At 43.3% G+C, this 16,551-nt stretch overlaps 1 protein-coding gene across 1 annotated transcript in view; it reads left to right on the forward strand.

Moving 5' to 3' along the window:
• Positions 1-16,551, forward strand: part of DIS3L2 (DIS3 like 3'-5' exoribonuclease 2) — a 362,585-nt gene that overhangs the window by 191,921 nt on the left and 154,113 nt on the right. Inside the window, exon 10 of the mRNA XM_068968636.1 lies at positions 14,805-14,884. Within this exon, the coding sequence (XP_068824737.1) occupies positions 14,805-14,884 (80 nt within the window). The remainder of the gene's footprint in view (positions 1-14,804; positions 14,885-16,551) is intronic.

The raw sequence follows: 16,551 nt of genomic DNA on the forward strand, positions 1-16,551 counted from the left end.
TCACTTGCCCAAGGTCACATGGCTGAGAGGGGCAAAGCTTGGACTTGAATTCAGTTCTGCAGTCTAGGAACCTCTTATCACCATCTCCGTATGTCTCCACATTAAAACTCATACCCTTGATAAAACATTAAAAAAAAAATTTGAGGAAAACATCAAGTCAAAACAAACAAACAAACACCACATGCTTCCCCTCCCCATATTGAAAAAGGAGAAGTTAGAGCCTCCTTCAAATCTCTACTGGCCAAAAAAAATGTCATAGCATTGTACTTTGTGTAACTCTAATTACAGAAGCAATCCTAAAAATTAATTTGTCTTTGAAATAGAAACTTGAGGGACTTCCCGGGTGGTCCAGCAGTTAAGACTCTGGGCTTCCACTGCAGGGGGCACGGGTTGGATCCCTGGGTGGAACTAGATCCCTATGCTATACAGTGCGGCACGCCCCTCCTCCCACAAGAGTAACTCAGCTGATACCCTGCCATGCCCTCCCTCTGCTTCCCAGCACCTGGTGCTCCCAGGAGTGGGCAGCGTGGAAGCATCAGCTGTAACCTGTCATGGCTTGCTAACGAGAAAGCCTTGGGGAAAGCCACACAGAGTTAGCCATTCTAGGAAACTTTCCACAGCTGTTGCATTAATTAAGACTTTTGGTCCCAAATAACAGAAACCACTGGAGCTCACTTCAGCAGAAAGGGGAATTTGTTTTAAGGATCCTGTGGTGACTCCCAGAATTCAAGGGCAGGGAACCAGGGACTGCAGTGAGGCAGGAAATCCAGAAAGGCTTCTTGCTTCACCTCCGCCCCTCACGCCCTCTACACCCTGGCTTCCCCTAACTCACACCAGCCCCTCTTGCTTCCTGCCCCTCAGGGGGATGGCTGCTGCTAAGAGCTACCGCAGCCACCCAGAGGGAGCCTTGTTTCTCTCTTCCTCTTTCCCCCTCACATACCTTCCTCTTTCTCTCACTCTCCCTGTCCTAATTCCAAATTCAAGGGTGAGAATTAAGTTTTGTCCTGCTTTGGGTTACATGTTGGTTTGGGAGAGGGAGTGTCAAGCCAGTTAACAAGCAGTCCGCCACAGCTCTTGTTTCCTCCTCCCTTTATGCTGTGGTGCCACTGGTTACTTTTCTATCCCAGGAGTTTGAATATGTTAATGGCCCTGATAGCACGGGAGTGAAATACTAGAATGTAGGTTTCAGAGACAAATTTGGCTAGCGTTATCCCTCTGCCGCTTACTAGGTATGTGTTCTTGGGCAAGTTACTTAAATTCTCTGAGCCTTTCTTTCTGTACAAGTTAAAAGGAATGTGCAGTTACTATATTTCTTATGGGGTCATGGCAGGGATTAAATATAATAACACGTATAATGCTTAGCCCAGGTCTAGCATACATTATGCTTGATAAAATACTGCCCCTTCCTTCTTTCTGGTGAGCATTAAGATGCATTGCCTTGGACTTGGCAAAGGACTTGGGTTCTAAACCTAGAAAAATGTCTAGGGTTGTATCCTCAGGCCAGAGCTAGAGGTCCCTAGGTATCACCTGAAGTGGATTCCACTCTCACAGATAGATGGTACTTCCAGTCAAGGGGGTATTAGCTTTACCACAACTCCAGCCTTTTTTCCTGTGGTTAGAGCTGAAGGAGCCCAATTAAAGATTCAATTCAGTAAATATTGATTGTCTTTACTATTTGCAAGACCCTGAACTCTAGGTTCTAGATCCAACCAGTAAATCCTAAAGGAACTCAGTCCTGAATATTCATTGGAAGGACTGATGCTGAAGCTGAAACTCCAATACTTTGGCCACCTGATACGAAGAACTGACTCCTTAGAAGAGACCCTGATGCTGGGAAAGATTGAAGGCAGGAGGAGAAGGGGACGACAGAGGATGAGATGGTTGGATGGCATGCCCGACTCAATGGACACAAGTTTGAGTAAACTCCAGGGGTTGGTGATGGACAGGGAGGCCTGGTGTGCTGCAGTCCATGGGGTCACAAAAGAGTCAGACACGACTGAGTGACTGAACTGAACTCTAGGTATTGTTAGAACTGAAAAGTACGTAATAGAAAGAGAGAGTCCTTTCTACCAGAGATAATAAAATCTAGAAAAAGAAATGATGGATCTACACAAGTCATTAATTCAGGATGCTTGGTAGAACTGGCTTACTAAGGCAGTATGTTAATGAAGATAGGTCATCTTAAGTAAGGGGGGAAAATAGTTTAAAGCCAGATCATGGAGGATATGTAATGCCAAACTGAGGACTGTAATGTCAGGATTGCTAGAAGCCAGTGCAGATTTTTGAGAAAGCATACATTATGAGAAAGGAGTGTAATCTAATGGTGTGTTTTAGGAACTTCATCCTGGTAGTCAAATGCTAAAGGATCTGAAAAGCAGGAAAGCAAGAGAGGAAGGAGACTGGAGTTCAGCTGGGGAGCTGTTTCAGTAGGATGTGAGGGTGGGATTATGAATCCGTGGTCTGTTCAAAATGTCATAAAGGCTAAAAGATGGGGATTGGGCTGAGATAGAGGAATTATGCTGGATAACTTGAACCCTGAAAGTGCAGGAAGCAGTGTAGGCTGTGGATGAGGTCATTGGGGATCACTTCAGGGCTCCTCCTGTCTTGAAGTTGGAGTGGGAATGGAGAAGGGAACATTACATGGTTCACTGCACCCTGTGGCTGAGGGAGAACCTACTGTAACTCGAGGTGCTGTATTAGAGCTTGACTTGCCTGGAGAATTTGTGGGTGTTGTTGTTGTTTTGGGGGAAAGGAAATCTAGATAAATTTCAGTGCCTTATTTGGAAACTCTATGGAGCAAATGGTATTTTGAACACATTTTCATCCAAAATCTAAGTATTCTATGTTAAAATCAGCCCGGAAGTTGTTACCAGGCTGCTTTTTTTTTTTTTTTTAACTATGGAATCAGTTCTGTGAACAATGAAAGAGAATTTTGACCTAAAAGTAATATTTAAAAGACAAGACTAGAGTTTGCTTTCCCCATTACTCATTTCTGTTAAAAATTACAAAATCCTACTTACATTGGCCAAAGTGATTTTTAAAAAGAGTCCCTGATCATCATGAAATACAGCTGAAATTTTTGACATTTTAGTTTGCTATATTCATGTTATTATTATTTTCTACAGTAAATTTAATTAAAATGCTTATGTGTTTTCTTAAATCTCTCACTTTTCCTGAACTGAGACTCTAGTAAATGTTCTCTGTACTTTGCAGAACTGATCGAGGTCTAATAAGGCTCATTCGTGGTGCTCTTATTCATGCTTATAATAAAATCAGTCATTTAGGGGAATACATTTTCCAGGCAGTTCCCCTGCCTCCCAGGGGAAATATTTCTAGGCCTCCCAGTGACCATGAGATTAAAAGGCTTGACAGGGAAGTCCTAGAATTCTTGAAGAACTAGGCCTTTGAAAGATTCATTGTTGTGGACTCTCCCTTTGAAAGAGACCACTTTATCTTGCTCCTAAACATCTATAGGACAGACATAGCGCTTTCTGAAAAGAAATTCTGGGTGATGCGGAAGAGCCGACTATGTAGGTAATCCAGTATGGGTAGTGTGTAATTTGAAGAATGATAGTTCCATTTTTATGGTTGCCATAACAATCATACAGTTGTGCAGAAAATGTGTATAGCTTTTATAGAAGGGAGCTGGCACCATTGTAATGATTCTTCTCATATCAGAACAACTGTTTTCAGATCTGAAAAATAGGGGTGGCTTAACCCTTCCCCAGTTAGCTCAGCATGCTCCCTGAGAAGGCTCTTTGGAGCTCCAGTGCTGTGGAAATGTATTCACCACTTACATTTGCATTTTAGCCTGATAAATGGATTGAGAATTAAGGATGATGATCCTTTCAACAGCAGGTTCTGAATTCCTGGCTTGGGAATTCAAAGGATGACTGTTCCTCAAATAGAAATCTAGGAGAGATGTCTAGACATAGTTAATTCCTTGACTTTGTGACTATTCTTAATTCTGTCCACTAGAATTTAAATCTGTCCAATACTGGCCTTTACCATTGTGCTTAAGTTGCTAATAAAGTCATATTAAAATTTGGTTTACATTTTCTGTTTTATTTAAATATATTAACTATGGCTTTTCTGGAAATTGCAAAGCCAAATTAAAAAGAGTAGTATTTTAAGGTGGTATACTCTTATGTTCCTCTTTGGCTACTTTTTCCTGCTTTTGGAAACTTAGAACTTGACTTTCTCTGGCATACTAAAGGGTATTCATTTTGAGTAATAACTTGATGTCAGAACTCTGTATATGGATTTTAAGGCTGAGGGTAAAAAGTTGTCACATTTAGATTTGGTACCTAAAAGTGAAGTCATTGTCAATTTAATCAACCATAGAGAAACGTTTCTCAAAGAAATTTGGGGTAATTATTGGTTCCACCAAAATGCTCCTGGGGTGTTTAAATCTTAAGTTAAACTATGGAACTAAGGGGGACTAGAAGAGATTTCAGCTTCCATTTGAGATCAGACTTCTTGGTCTAATTAACTTCTTTTAACACCTTCTCTTTTGAATTCTTCTTCCAGTAAGTTAAAGTTCTGTAGTTCTGTGATGTTAGCAAGTTACTTTATCTCTCTGAGCCTCAGTTTCCCATCCATAAAAGGAGAGTGAAAAGTCACCTCTCATGAGATGATTTCTAGGTGATGTAGGGGGAGGAAAAAGCATTTTTAATGAGAGCGAGATTTCCTGTGTCTTGAGCTGAAGACCTCAGATACATATTACACATAGGAGAACTTTTCATGCCTAAACTCTTAATCTTATATTTAGGGGTTTAGATATTTGATCCGCCTATGAGAGCATTTCCTTTAAGCTTACTGTTACTTCATTTTGTCTGATTTTAAAACTTATTATGTATCAATCACTGTTCTTTCACTCTGTTTTAAAGTAACCCCAATGTGATATTTTAAATCTGGGTTATAAGAAAGTTCTACTACCAGAGGTCAAAGAAGAGAGTGAGATGTTCAGTGAGCATTTCTGGTAGAAAGACTTTCTGGTAGAAAGACTTTCTGGACCCAGTGGAACTGGGCTGTTCTCATTGCTCCCTTAGCTGTGCAGAGCTGCGTTCTGAACACCCGCAAGCCTGGGTTTTAGACTTGGACAGGAAGTGAAAGAGCGAAGAGGACAAGGCATTCCTGATCTACACATCAACTGTTTTGGTTGAATTGAGCCCAGTAGGTCAGGGCTTTCAGATAAACTAATTGGTGGCTTCCAGGCCTTTGCATTAGCTCTTTCTTTTGCCCAAGACTTTCTTGCATAAAAAGTCTGTGGCTTACTCCTCACCTCCTTCAAGTCATCTTCAAATGTTACCATCTCTTTTGAAGCCTGTGCTGACTATCCTATTTATAATTGTTATCAGTACTTCTAGCCCTCCTTACTCTGTTCTAATGTTCTTTTTTTTTTTAACCTCCATCACACTTAATTACAATACTGTTTTATTTTCTGCCGTCCCCTCTCCCACTAGAATGTAAATAGGTAAGATTCTTAACCCTGATGTTGGGAAAGATTGAAGGCAGGAGGAGAAGGGGACGACAGAGGATGAGATGGTTAGATGGCATCACCAACTCAATGGACATGAGTTTGGGTAAACTCCATGAGCTGGTGATGGACAGGGAGGCCTGGAGTGCTGCTGTTCATGGGGTCGCAAAGAGTTGGAAACAACTGAGCGACTGGACTGAACTGAACACTTAATTACAATACTGTTTATTTTCTGCAGCCCCCTCCCCCACTAGAATGTAAATGGGTAAGTTTCTTTGTTCTCAAATGTGTCCCAGACACCTAGAGTAGTAAATGCCCATAAACAGTGAATGGAGGAATTCTGGCCTTCTTTCTGTTAACCTCTGATAGCTTCACATTGACATTCTACTGGTTCCTACAACTTCAATTTGTTCTTGACACAAAATAAGTGAAAATTTATGAAAAGAGCTGCAACTATACATAGGTATCAACCATTTAGTACAAGAAAGTCGGACACAACTTAGCGACTGAACAATAACAAAAGCAAAATATCTAAAGCTGACATAAGACAATAATAAATGGTCCTGATGTTTATCAAATGTATGGCATCACCACACAGAGAAAAAATTAACTTTTGGGCATTGTGCTTTTGACCTCTTTCCTGCCTATATTCTAAGGATAAAACTCGAAAGAAATCTTAACAGATACTTTGTTTCTGGCAGATATTGGGATTGGAATTCTGAAACTGTTTTGAATATGGAAGCTCTGGGGAGCTGAGGTTCTCAGCAGGAGAATAAAAATGTAAATATGGAATGGGAGAAGATGAGGACGAACTCTGTAGTACTAGAGTACAGTCAGGTATAAATATGACTGAAATAGTATACTAGGTTTTACCTAGTATACTAGGTTTGTACCAGTTTTAGGTCATAAGTAGTCAAATATCAGCAATTTCACATGACTTAACTCAGTATTTTCTAATTCTGCTCTTTAAAAGGGCCAAGTAATAATGAGCATAGCAATCTCTAGGACCCTATCTTGGTTTCTAAATACCGTTCATTCTCCACTGAAAGAAATTTGGGCTCCTTAGGGACATGCTGATTATTAGTCCAGGGCAGGAAATGTATAAGGTGAGCCTGAAATATTTACTGTGCCAAAAAGCATAGAAGTGCTGGAAGACTTAAGGAGACACAGCACAAGCATGTAGAGATCACTGGAAGGGCTTCCACCAGCCTTCTGCTGCTGCTGCTGCTAAGTCGCTTCAGTCGTGTCCGACTCTGTGTGACCCCACAGAAAGCAGCCCACCAGGCTCCCCCGTCTCTGGAATTCTCCAGGCAAGAACACTGGAGTGGATTGCCATTTCCTTCTCCAGTGTATAAAGTGAAAAGTCAATGAGAAGTCGCTCAGTCGTGTCCGACTCTCAGCGACCTCATGGACTGCAGCCTACCAGGCTCCTCCGTCCATGGGATTTTCCAGGCAAGAGTACTGGAGTGGGGTGCCATTGCCTTCTCCACCAGCCTAGTTTGGGACAATTTGAGTATTAGAAAGAATAGTAATGGTAATGGATTATACTTCATATCATTTTTTTAAAGTCAGTGTACCTATAATAATCCTCAAAGAGAAACCAGCAACAAACAAAAAAGTAGGGAGCAGAGCAGGAAAAGCTCTTGACAGAAGAGTGTCTGCTAACAATACAGAAGGTTAAAGTGCCATTTTATAGCTTGCAAAGCTATGATTGATTCAGGCAGAATTCATCAGTGGAAGCTAAAATCACTGGCTAAAAGGTTATTTGAACCTTTCTCTAATTGTTGTTTTTGTGGTTTAGTTTCTAAGTCATGTCTGACTCTTTTGCAACCCCATGGACTCTCACCTACCAGGCTCCTCTGTCCGTGGAATTCTCCAGGCAAGAATACTGGAATGGGTTACCATTCCCTTCTCCACGGGATCTTACCCACACAGGGATTGAACCCACTTCTCCTGCATTGGTAGGTGGCTTCTTTACCACTGAGCCACCAGGGAAGCCATGAAAAGTTGTTTCCGAACATGATATTCACATGATCTAAAAATTTTATCCCACAGATTAGTTATTAATTAATAAAGAGTAAAAGGGAGCCAGAATGATCTGGTCTTAGCACCTTAGCAGATCAGACCTGGCACCCTGACAGCTTGTACCTTCTGAAGAAATGTAGTACAAAGCACGCCGTCACCTGTGAAGGGTTCGTGGCAGACGTTCCCCCTGAATCTAGTCAAGACTTAAAACCTAACTTTCTATTTCTTGGAAATTTAGAGATTAGTTTTGCCACATTTTATTTATTTCTGTCCTTTCCTCTCTTCCTCCTTCCATAAGAAAACAAGCTGATAAATCTAGAACATGAGACATTCTACAAAACAACTGGCCTGGACTCTTAAAAAAAAAAAACGGCAGTGTTATATTTATAGAAAAAAAAAGAGGGATTCATATACACTAAACAAACTAAAGAGACATGACTACCAAACACTATGTAAACCTTGATTAGAGCCCAAGTCAGGAGGAATACAAAAAGCTAAAGAGCCTCTGTGAGAGAACTGAAGACATTTAAATATGATCTGTAGATTGTATATAGGGAAGTACATTTCATCTTAACTGTGATAGTAGTATTGTGGTTCTGCAGAAGAATGCCTTTATTCTTAGAAGACACATGCAGAAGGATAAAGGGGTAAAGTTTCCTGATCTCTACTACATAATTTAAAATAGTTCAAATGTTTAAGAAAAGCTAAGCATATGAAAAGAGGGACAGAGGGAAGAGAAAGATAAAAGAAATATGTCAAAGTGTTGACATTTGATGAGTCTTAATGAGAGGTATATGGATGTTAATTTTACTGTTCTTTAAACTTTCCTGAGAGTTTCACATTTTTCAAAGTAAAAATTGAGAAGAAAGTTAATTTTTACATCTTCTCTAAGGTTTTAACATCTTCTTTAAGGTTTTAAAAATTTGTTTTCTTTATTGTTAATTGGCAGAAAATTGCTTTACAATTTTGTGTAGGTTTCTGCCATACATCAACATGAATCCATAGATTCTCTAAGGTTAAAGCATGGCTTTCCTGGCCTGTGCTGTGACCTCTGGCTCCCAGGGTACCAGGCTAGCCGCATCTGCTCCAGGGTGTTGGGTTTTTGAAGTATAAAAGAAGCATAGAATGGCGAGAGGTACAGTGAATGGGTGAGTAAACAAATATAACAATGGAGACCATTTTGGTCATTTCTGACCCAGTTCTTGTCATATCACAATCCTTTGGAAAGTAACCTAACAACTACATTCATGTGGTCTGGGATTTTGCTAAAGCTGGAGGTAGACCTTCTGTGGACCTTAGATTAAAACCCTCTGAGTGGGTGAACAGATGCTCAGAGCACTGCACCCTTTCTTTATGTTCACTCTATGGCCTCACGGACTTCCCTAGTGGCCCAGACAGTAAAGAATCTGCCTGCAATGCAGGAGACCCGGGTTCAATTCCTGGGTCGGGAAGATCCCCTGGCAAAGAGAATAGACCCACTCCAGTATTCATGCCTGGAAAATTCCATGGACAGAGGAGTCTGGCAGGCTACAGTGCATGGGATCACAATGAGTCAGACATGATTGAGCGACTAACTCTTAACAGGATGGCCTCGTATGTGTCATTTCATCACTTGGGGGGAGTGGAGGGACAGATGGACCAAGATCTCTTTCTGCTTTAAATAGTCCTTAGTCTTTTTCTGTTCTGAAAAATCTGTGATTTGAGTCCGGCTTTTTAGCATCTGTTGTGGTAGTAGTTGTAAGTAAAAGAGTATTAACATATCCGCAGCTGCCATCAGAAAAAAATAAAAGGTCCAGCCCCGCTGTACTTAGAGGGGCTGATTTAGGTTTGAATGGTGCTCCCAGCTCCTTTTGCTTTTGACAGAAGTTGGCCTGTCCTGGAGGAAAATCAGTGTAAAGTAGAAGCTTGGGTGAATTCAGCATCTGACTTGACTGGTTCGTCCTAGCACTCATCTGGCTGGACTCTGTACGTGATGCTCCATAGAGATGCATTATCATAGTGGAGTGCTTCAGTTCCTTAGTTATTTTTCCTGCTCCAATTCACATAAAATTTTCTGGTTTCTATATAAACTGTGTTGTTATTTTTCAGTCACTGAGTTGTATCCAACTTTGTGACCCCAGGGACTGCAACATACCAGGCTTCCCTGTCCATCACCAGCTCTTGGAGTTTGCTCAAACTCATGTCCATTGAATCAGTGATGCCATCTAACCATCTCATCCTCTTTTGTCCCCTTCTCTTCCTACTTTCAATCTTTCCCAGCATCAGGGTCTTTTCCAGTGAGTCATCTGTTGGCATCAGGTGGCCAAAGTGTTGGAGCTTCAGTTTCAGCATTAGTCCTTGACATGAATATTCAGAGTTGATTTCCTTTAGAATAGACTGGTTTGATCTCCTTGCTGTCCCATCTAATCTAAGAAGGTGAGTAAAAATCGTAGTCTTTATCCCTTTAAGTTTATTTCTGAAATATTTTTCATCCCTTTCCACCCATTCACCATCATTGACCCAGATCTTTCTCACCAGAATTGCTTGCTAGCAAGGAGACAAACCCAGAGTCACGGACAGAGGAGGGCCTCTATAAATTTTGTTAGTCTGGAAATGGTCCCTGAACCGCAGTTTGTAAAACACTGTTTTATGAGAAAAGAAGATGGGATGAAGACAGAAAAGGACACCCTTGGAAACAATAACAACTGTGGTGTGACCACAGGGTTGGACGCCAGGAGGTCATGAGTTCTAATCCTAAATGTATTTCCCAAGACACAGTGGCAAAACTGAATGGAAAAGTGCTCAAGAGAGCCCTTTCGGTCATTTTTTTTCATTCACTTATCCATCAGCTATTCATTACATGTGTGCCTTCAGTGTGTTGGAAGAGATCTACAGGTCGGTCAGTGTCAGAGCCAGACCTTGAGGAGCTCCCAGTCTTGTCACAGTGGTGAGGCATGCGTCCATAAGTAACCCCCAGCATGCCGGGTGTAGTGGTCAGTGCTGTTGGATCGGGCCCGGTTGCAGGTTTGGGCAGGGCAGCTGTGGGGAGGTGACTTCTACTCTATGGAGCCACAGAGATTCCCTGGATAAAAAAAGCAGAGCATTGCAGCCAGGCCTTTAAAAGCTAGGTAGGTCTTAGGTGTTGGAGACTGGTGGGATAAATGTCCTAATGTTAGAAACTTCACCACTAGTGTGTGAGGGACCAGAAGGTGTACAGAAAAGGTTGGCACATAAGGTGCACTTTGGGAGTATGCAGTCTGATTAGAAATACACGAGAGGGGGCCGTGTCATGAAAGGCTTTGAATTCTAAGCTGCATTTCTCTTTTCCTCAGTAAGGAATTGATGAAGGTTTTTGACCAGACTCATGCTCTAAGATGATTAATCTGGCAGCAACCATGACCTTGGGGAGAACAATTTCTGTGATGTGGTAGGGGCCACGGCCCAGATCCAGGGAGGTAAATGGTGACAACGTGGTGAGTAAGTGTTGCCGTGGAGACTGGACAGCTGCTTCCAGCTGCAAGGAGGCAGAGCGATGGGTGCCCTGAGGAGGAATAGGACTTAAGGTCAGAGGAAGAGCATGTGAGTGACAGAGGAGCAGAGGTTCTTTCTATGCTTCTGCTGTTTCCTGGGATCCTTGGCCAGGTCCTAAGAGATTGCAGAAGGCTTCTAGTTTTCTTCATGTGTTCTTTTCCAGGACCAATGGCCTTGAGCAAAACAGTCTTCGAGGTTTTCTGTCACTTTAAAAAGTTTGACTAAGCCCTTAAGTCACGTGCCTTCAGAAGCTGGTTACATAACCCGGCTCCGGATTGGGTTTCTGCAGCCTCATGCACTGGGGCCCTGGTTCTCTCCCTCCCCCACCTGGCACTTGATTTTCTGTGGGTCAGGGTTAGTTTCTTTCTAACCATTGTTGCGGAACTCTTTAAATATTTGGTCTCACAGGTTCTAAAATCTGGCAGGCCAGGCTGCTCCCTGCAGGTTGTGAGACCAGAGGCTTCCAGAAGAGGAGCCAGTACAATCCCAAGCATGTTAACCGAGTGTAACAGCTGCACGGAGCACCGCCTCTGCAGGGCCGGGCTCCCAGGGCTGAGGCCAGCAGCTCCCAGCCGCTGTGGCCCGTAACCAGGAAGAGCCCTCCTGCACCACATCGTGGCCGAGTCGTAATTGTGGCGATGACAACAGATTAAATCACTGGCTCTCAGCACTGAGGACTGGGGTTTGTCAGGGTCACTCACTGTTCCCTCGCTTCTCCCAATTTTCCATAGTGAGAGAGCAAGCTTAGAGTCCACTGCTAGAGTGCAAATGCTGGCCGGGAGCTCTCCGAGTTTTACTCTCTCTAGAAGTTAGTTCTCTCAGTAGCCTAGACTGCCTGTCTCTTTTCTTCCAGCACCCCCTCAAGATTCCGAATGTTGTAACCCCTCAATATATGTGCATATGTTTTTATACGCTGTTTTTTAATAATGATTTAAGACGACTTGCAGATACACATATAATGCAGTGAATAACTTTTATATCAGGTTTCAGGGCAAAAGGAATGTATGAATAGGAGAATAGGCACCCCCAGGATAAAGATTAGCTCATAAAGTTCAAATTATAAATAAGATTCTCTCGAAACAGATCACATGTTTTTTTCTGAGTTTCCTAGCAGCCAAAGCAAAGAAGGAAACTTAAAAAGGATAAAATTCACACGTGTGTGTGAGGTACAGGCAGACCATCAGCTCAGGAAAAGAAGAGGGAGTCTTTGCACTGCGTAAGCTTGTTGCGTAAGTGCCCGTGAAAGGGGCACTGAATGAGCAAGAGCAAGGCCCTCACCGGCTTCCCTGCAGTGAATAGCGCAGCCATTCGGTTGACTTCTTGCGGTGTCCCATGGGGTAGGCTTGGTGGTGAGGCCCTGTATGACAAGATTCCACTGTGATGGGTGTCTCACGGGTGCATTTATCACCCTTCAAATCTGGGAGATTCTCTGCCACAAAAAAAGTACCAAGATCAAATGACTCTGGCAAGCATTATGCAATTCCAGCATGTTGAAGGCTCTGAGAAGTTCTCCAATTAAAAAATTGGCTCAGCATTTACCAAACTGATTTAATTATATGACCTTTAAAAAAAATTTAAAACACTTACTTTGGAAACACTGAAGGAAATGGCAACCCATTTCAGTATTCTTGCCTGGGAAATCCCATGGACAGAGAAGCCTGGTGGGATACAGTCCATCGGACAGTCCACGTGTCCACAAAGAGTTGTATACAACTGAGTGACTAACACTTTGACTTGATCTGAAACAAAGATCAGCACACTTTCTGCTAAGGGTCAGACAGACATTTTAGTAAACAGCCCCTGCCAAAAGTACCCACCTCAACTCTGCCATCATATTCTAAAAGCTTGATGATGTTTTGATAAAGCTTTGTTTCTGTATGCTGAAATTTGAATTTCATACAGTTTTCACATGTCATGAAATAACGTTTTTCTTCTTATTTCTTTTTCAATCATTTAAAAAGACAAAAACCATTCTTAGCTTGCAGGCTGTTCAGAAACAGGTGGCAGGCCCAGTTTGGTCTGAGAGCTGTAGTTGGCCAAACCCTGATCAAGATACTGTTTGGATGGTACGTCTTCCAGCAGTCCTTCCTAAATACCATTCCTCAGAGTTGTTTTCATTCAGACTTTTATCCTTCTAGTTTAAGAGCAGATTTTCTTGAAAAAGTGTAATGGAGCATTAGTTTGAGTGCTTATGGGCTAGTCTTAAGATTTTTCTTAAAGGTTGTGTGGGCCCTCTCAGACATATACAAACTAATAATTGAAGCCTTAAAGTTTTATTCTGCCACATATGGCCGAATCAGTTTGAGGCTGGAAATGCTTTAGTGAGCCTTATCTTTTTTTCATAGAAATAAAATTCTCAAAGCACCTAGAGACATTTGATTTTAAGAAAACTTAATTTCCTGGTTAAATCTCTAAGTAAACCAGTAAACTGTGGCCCTCGTCAAGCTAACAGAATATTCTTTTTGATTTTTACTAGAGGAACGTTCTTTTAGTTTCTTATGCTGCCCTTACGGTGATTGTAGGTGGGTCAAAACTTTCCCACCACCAAGTTGGACGTTTCAGTTTCAATTAAAAAAGTATTTATTGAGTACTCAGGATTTACAGTGCAGTTTGCTGACTTTTATGGAGGATACTAAAAGGAACAAGAAACAGACAGCTTTACCTTATGAATCAAGTTCAAGAGCCTCACCAATTTAGAGCCCATTGCCATGGTATCAGGATTAATTTCACCTCGTTGTCTCTTCCCGTAAGGTTACACTCATTACTTCCTGTCAGGATGCATTCATTACTTCCCATCAGGTGGCATGCATTACTTCCCATCAGGATACACTCATTACCTCTGGAGGAGAGTCCAGTGGGAGTGGGGAGTGCTGACTCAAATAGCCTGACTGTGGGGAAGGGAGGGTGGTTTCTGCCAAACACCCCAACCTCCAGTCCAGTGCCTGAGTAGATGGGGTGGGCGGTATGGGGAACTAAGGACTGCCCAAATCTTAGATACTTACATGGTAGGAATGGCTGGGTTAGGTGGGGCATGTTACTTGGGAAATTCTAAAGCAAAATGAGACTATCCAAGGGCTTCACAGATTTGGAATGAGATGTGCACAGGGATACTGTGGTGATAAATAGACATGGGGTGTACTTAAGTGTATGAGCTTGGGGGAAGTATACAGTTATTTTCAAGGAAAAAAACAATTGTTATTAGGGCCATTTCCAAGTAGAATTGCATCACGGCCAACTAAATGGGCCCAAAGCTTTTCACAGAACCTACTCTTGGGGCTCATCCCTGTGTCACGAGTCAGGCCATTTATTCTTAGGCACATCCTGCTTTTGCAAGGCCGGAGAAGGCTCAGTAAATCTTGCTCATATAATCCTTGAAGGACAGGTTCCCATCAGCCATTGAGAAAGAGGGAGGCAAAGAAAGGACGGACCGTCAGAAAGTTAATTTACCGAAGGGACTTGCCCCTCTTCAGATGGACTTCTTGGGAAGCCTCACTCCCAGAGGCTGCCTCACCTCCACGTGCCCGCACCTGTTTCTCAGGATCAAGGAGAAAGAGGGGCCAGGCCACAGAGAGGAGGAGAAGGGCCCTCAGAGTCAGTACAGACCCTTGTTAACCTCCCTAGTTCACAGTTTACTAAAGATCCCTTTCTCAGAGAGACAAGAGAGAAGTCCCTCCCCACTTTGCCTACTATTTATACATTTGCAAAATAACTGTTCTTTAAAGCTGCACTCCGGTGGGGTCAAGTTTCAGTTATTTGTGGCCTTGCTAATTATGTCTTCAATCTTTCCTAGAAAAGACTGTATCTTCACCATTGACCCGTCAACTGCCCGAGACCTCGATGACGCCCTCTCCTGCAAGCCCCTTGCTGATGGTAGGATGGGGTTTCTGTGCACGCTGGGTGGTAGGCCAGGGCAGACAGTGTAATGTGCAGGACTAAGTTTGCTCTGTCCCTGAACTTGCCCCCTGTCTCTGAGCCTCCACAAGTATATGACCTCAAGACTCCTCCCGAGCCGACTTTGGTGAGAGGTGGGAATAAGAAATGTCCTCTTAAGGGATCCTTCTCAGGCCTCAGAAGGGGCAGCAGGGAGGGCGGAAGAACTGATTTCAGGCCTGGCCCTGCAGGAAGTGCCAGAGTGGGCATGGCATGTAGAGAAGAAGAAGCCCCTGAGCCCTGCCTGGGAGAAGCACGGAGTTCTTCACCTGAGCTGAACGACACACATCGGTGATTCCAGGCTCAGCAGGGTAGCAGGACAGCCCCTCTGAGGAAGCCCCTCAGGGCCAGTGCCGCTCAGCAAGGGTCTTCAACCTGCCCAACAGGCTGTGGAAGGCAGTCATCAGTGGCCCTTGGAACCTTCTTTGGGGACAGAGATAGTCAGGAAAAAGTAGGATTTGAAAACTACAGTAGCGGGAAGGGAAAGTGTGTGAGGTGTGAGAAGAGTAACCCTGCTATCTGCTTCTTCATGCCCCCAACCCCAACCACCACCATGTGCTGCTCCAGCTTCTCAAGCTGCTTCCTGCCCTGCTCTGGGGTGGGCAAGAGGGTGTCTGGTGACTGCTGTGGCATGAGTCATTCTCTGGTATGGCTTTCGCCAGCCTGCCCCTGATGGTATCCACCTCTGGGGCTTAAATATGCTGCAGAGTGTTGGTGGCCCAGCGACCTGGTCTTTGCAAATCCTGCAGAGATGTTCACATATTCCATTAATATCCAGAACTCCACGGGTTCAGTGTGTTGTGTCTTCTCCATAATAGACAGGGAGGCTCTCAGTAGATGGAAAGCTGAGAGACAGAAAATACTACTGCCCAGAAATGCTCTCATCTTCTTCTAGTAAGAGTTCTCCTTGAGATGCTGGGCCATGTTGCTTGGTGTTTTCAACCACAGAAAACTGAAAGGATGAGAAGGGATAAAGGGAGAGGAAAGGTCTCATGGGAATTTCAGACAAATTACGTATTTTTACAGCCCAAAGTTAGAGCAGTCTACTTAAAAAAGCAAGTAGCACATTGGTTTCTTATATCTGAGCAATCTTTGCTACCTGCAAAGGCTTGGGCCTTCTCACACTCACGTCCACTCCCCTGAGCTCCAGCTGAAAAGCGTTCCCCGGCAGAAAGCCCAGTGACGCTGGACCTCACTTCCTGTATTTCCTTTCTCTCCAGGTTCATAGCCCTGCTCTGTTTGTAGCCAAATGCTTGGAAACTGTTGTTTCATTTACTTTGGCCACTTCTGTAGTAGTTAATGGCGGGAGGGTGGGCCTGATCCCCATCTCCCCTGTCTCAGCTGGCCCGCATGATATTCCCCTTGGGGGACACCAGGGAGCAGGCACATGTCCTGCCCCGCCTCAGTCCACACACTATGTGTCGTGTCTAGGGCACCAGGTTACCAGCAGAGGCTTCATGTAGGAAAATGGCAAATGTTTAGAAATTTCCAACGTATTCCAAAGAATATGCCTCATCAGACAACTGAAAACTGATTGTTTTCAAACTGCTGTTCAGGGAAAGCAGTCCCAGTGAGGGAAGTCATTTAGCAGTGCAAGGTAGAGGAAA

This window comes from Capricornis sumatraensis, chromosome 3 (assembly GCF_032405125.1).
Source record: "Capricornis sumatraensis isolate serow.1 chromosome 3, serow.2, whole genome shotgun sequence".
NCBI classification, from domain to species: domain Eukaryota; kingdom Metazoa; phylum Chordata; class Mammalia; order Artiodactyla; family Bovidae; genus Capricornis; species Capricornis sumatraensis.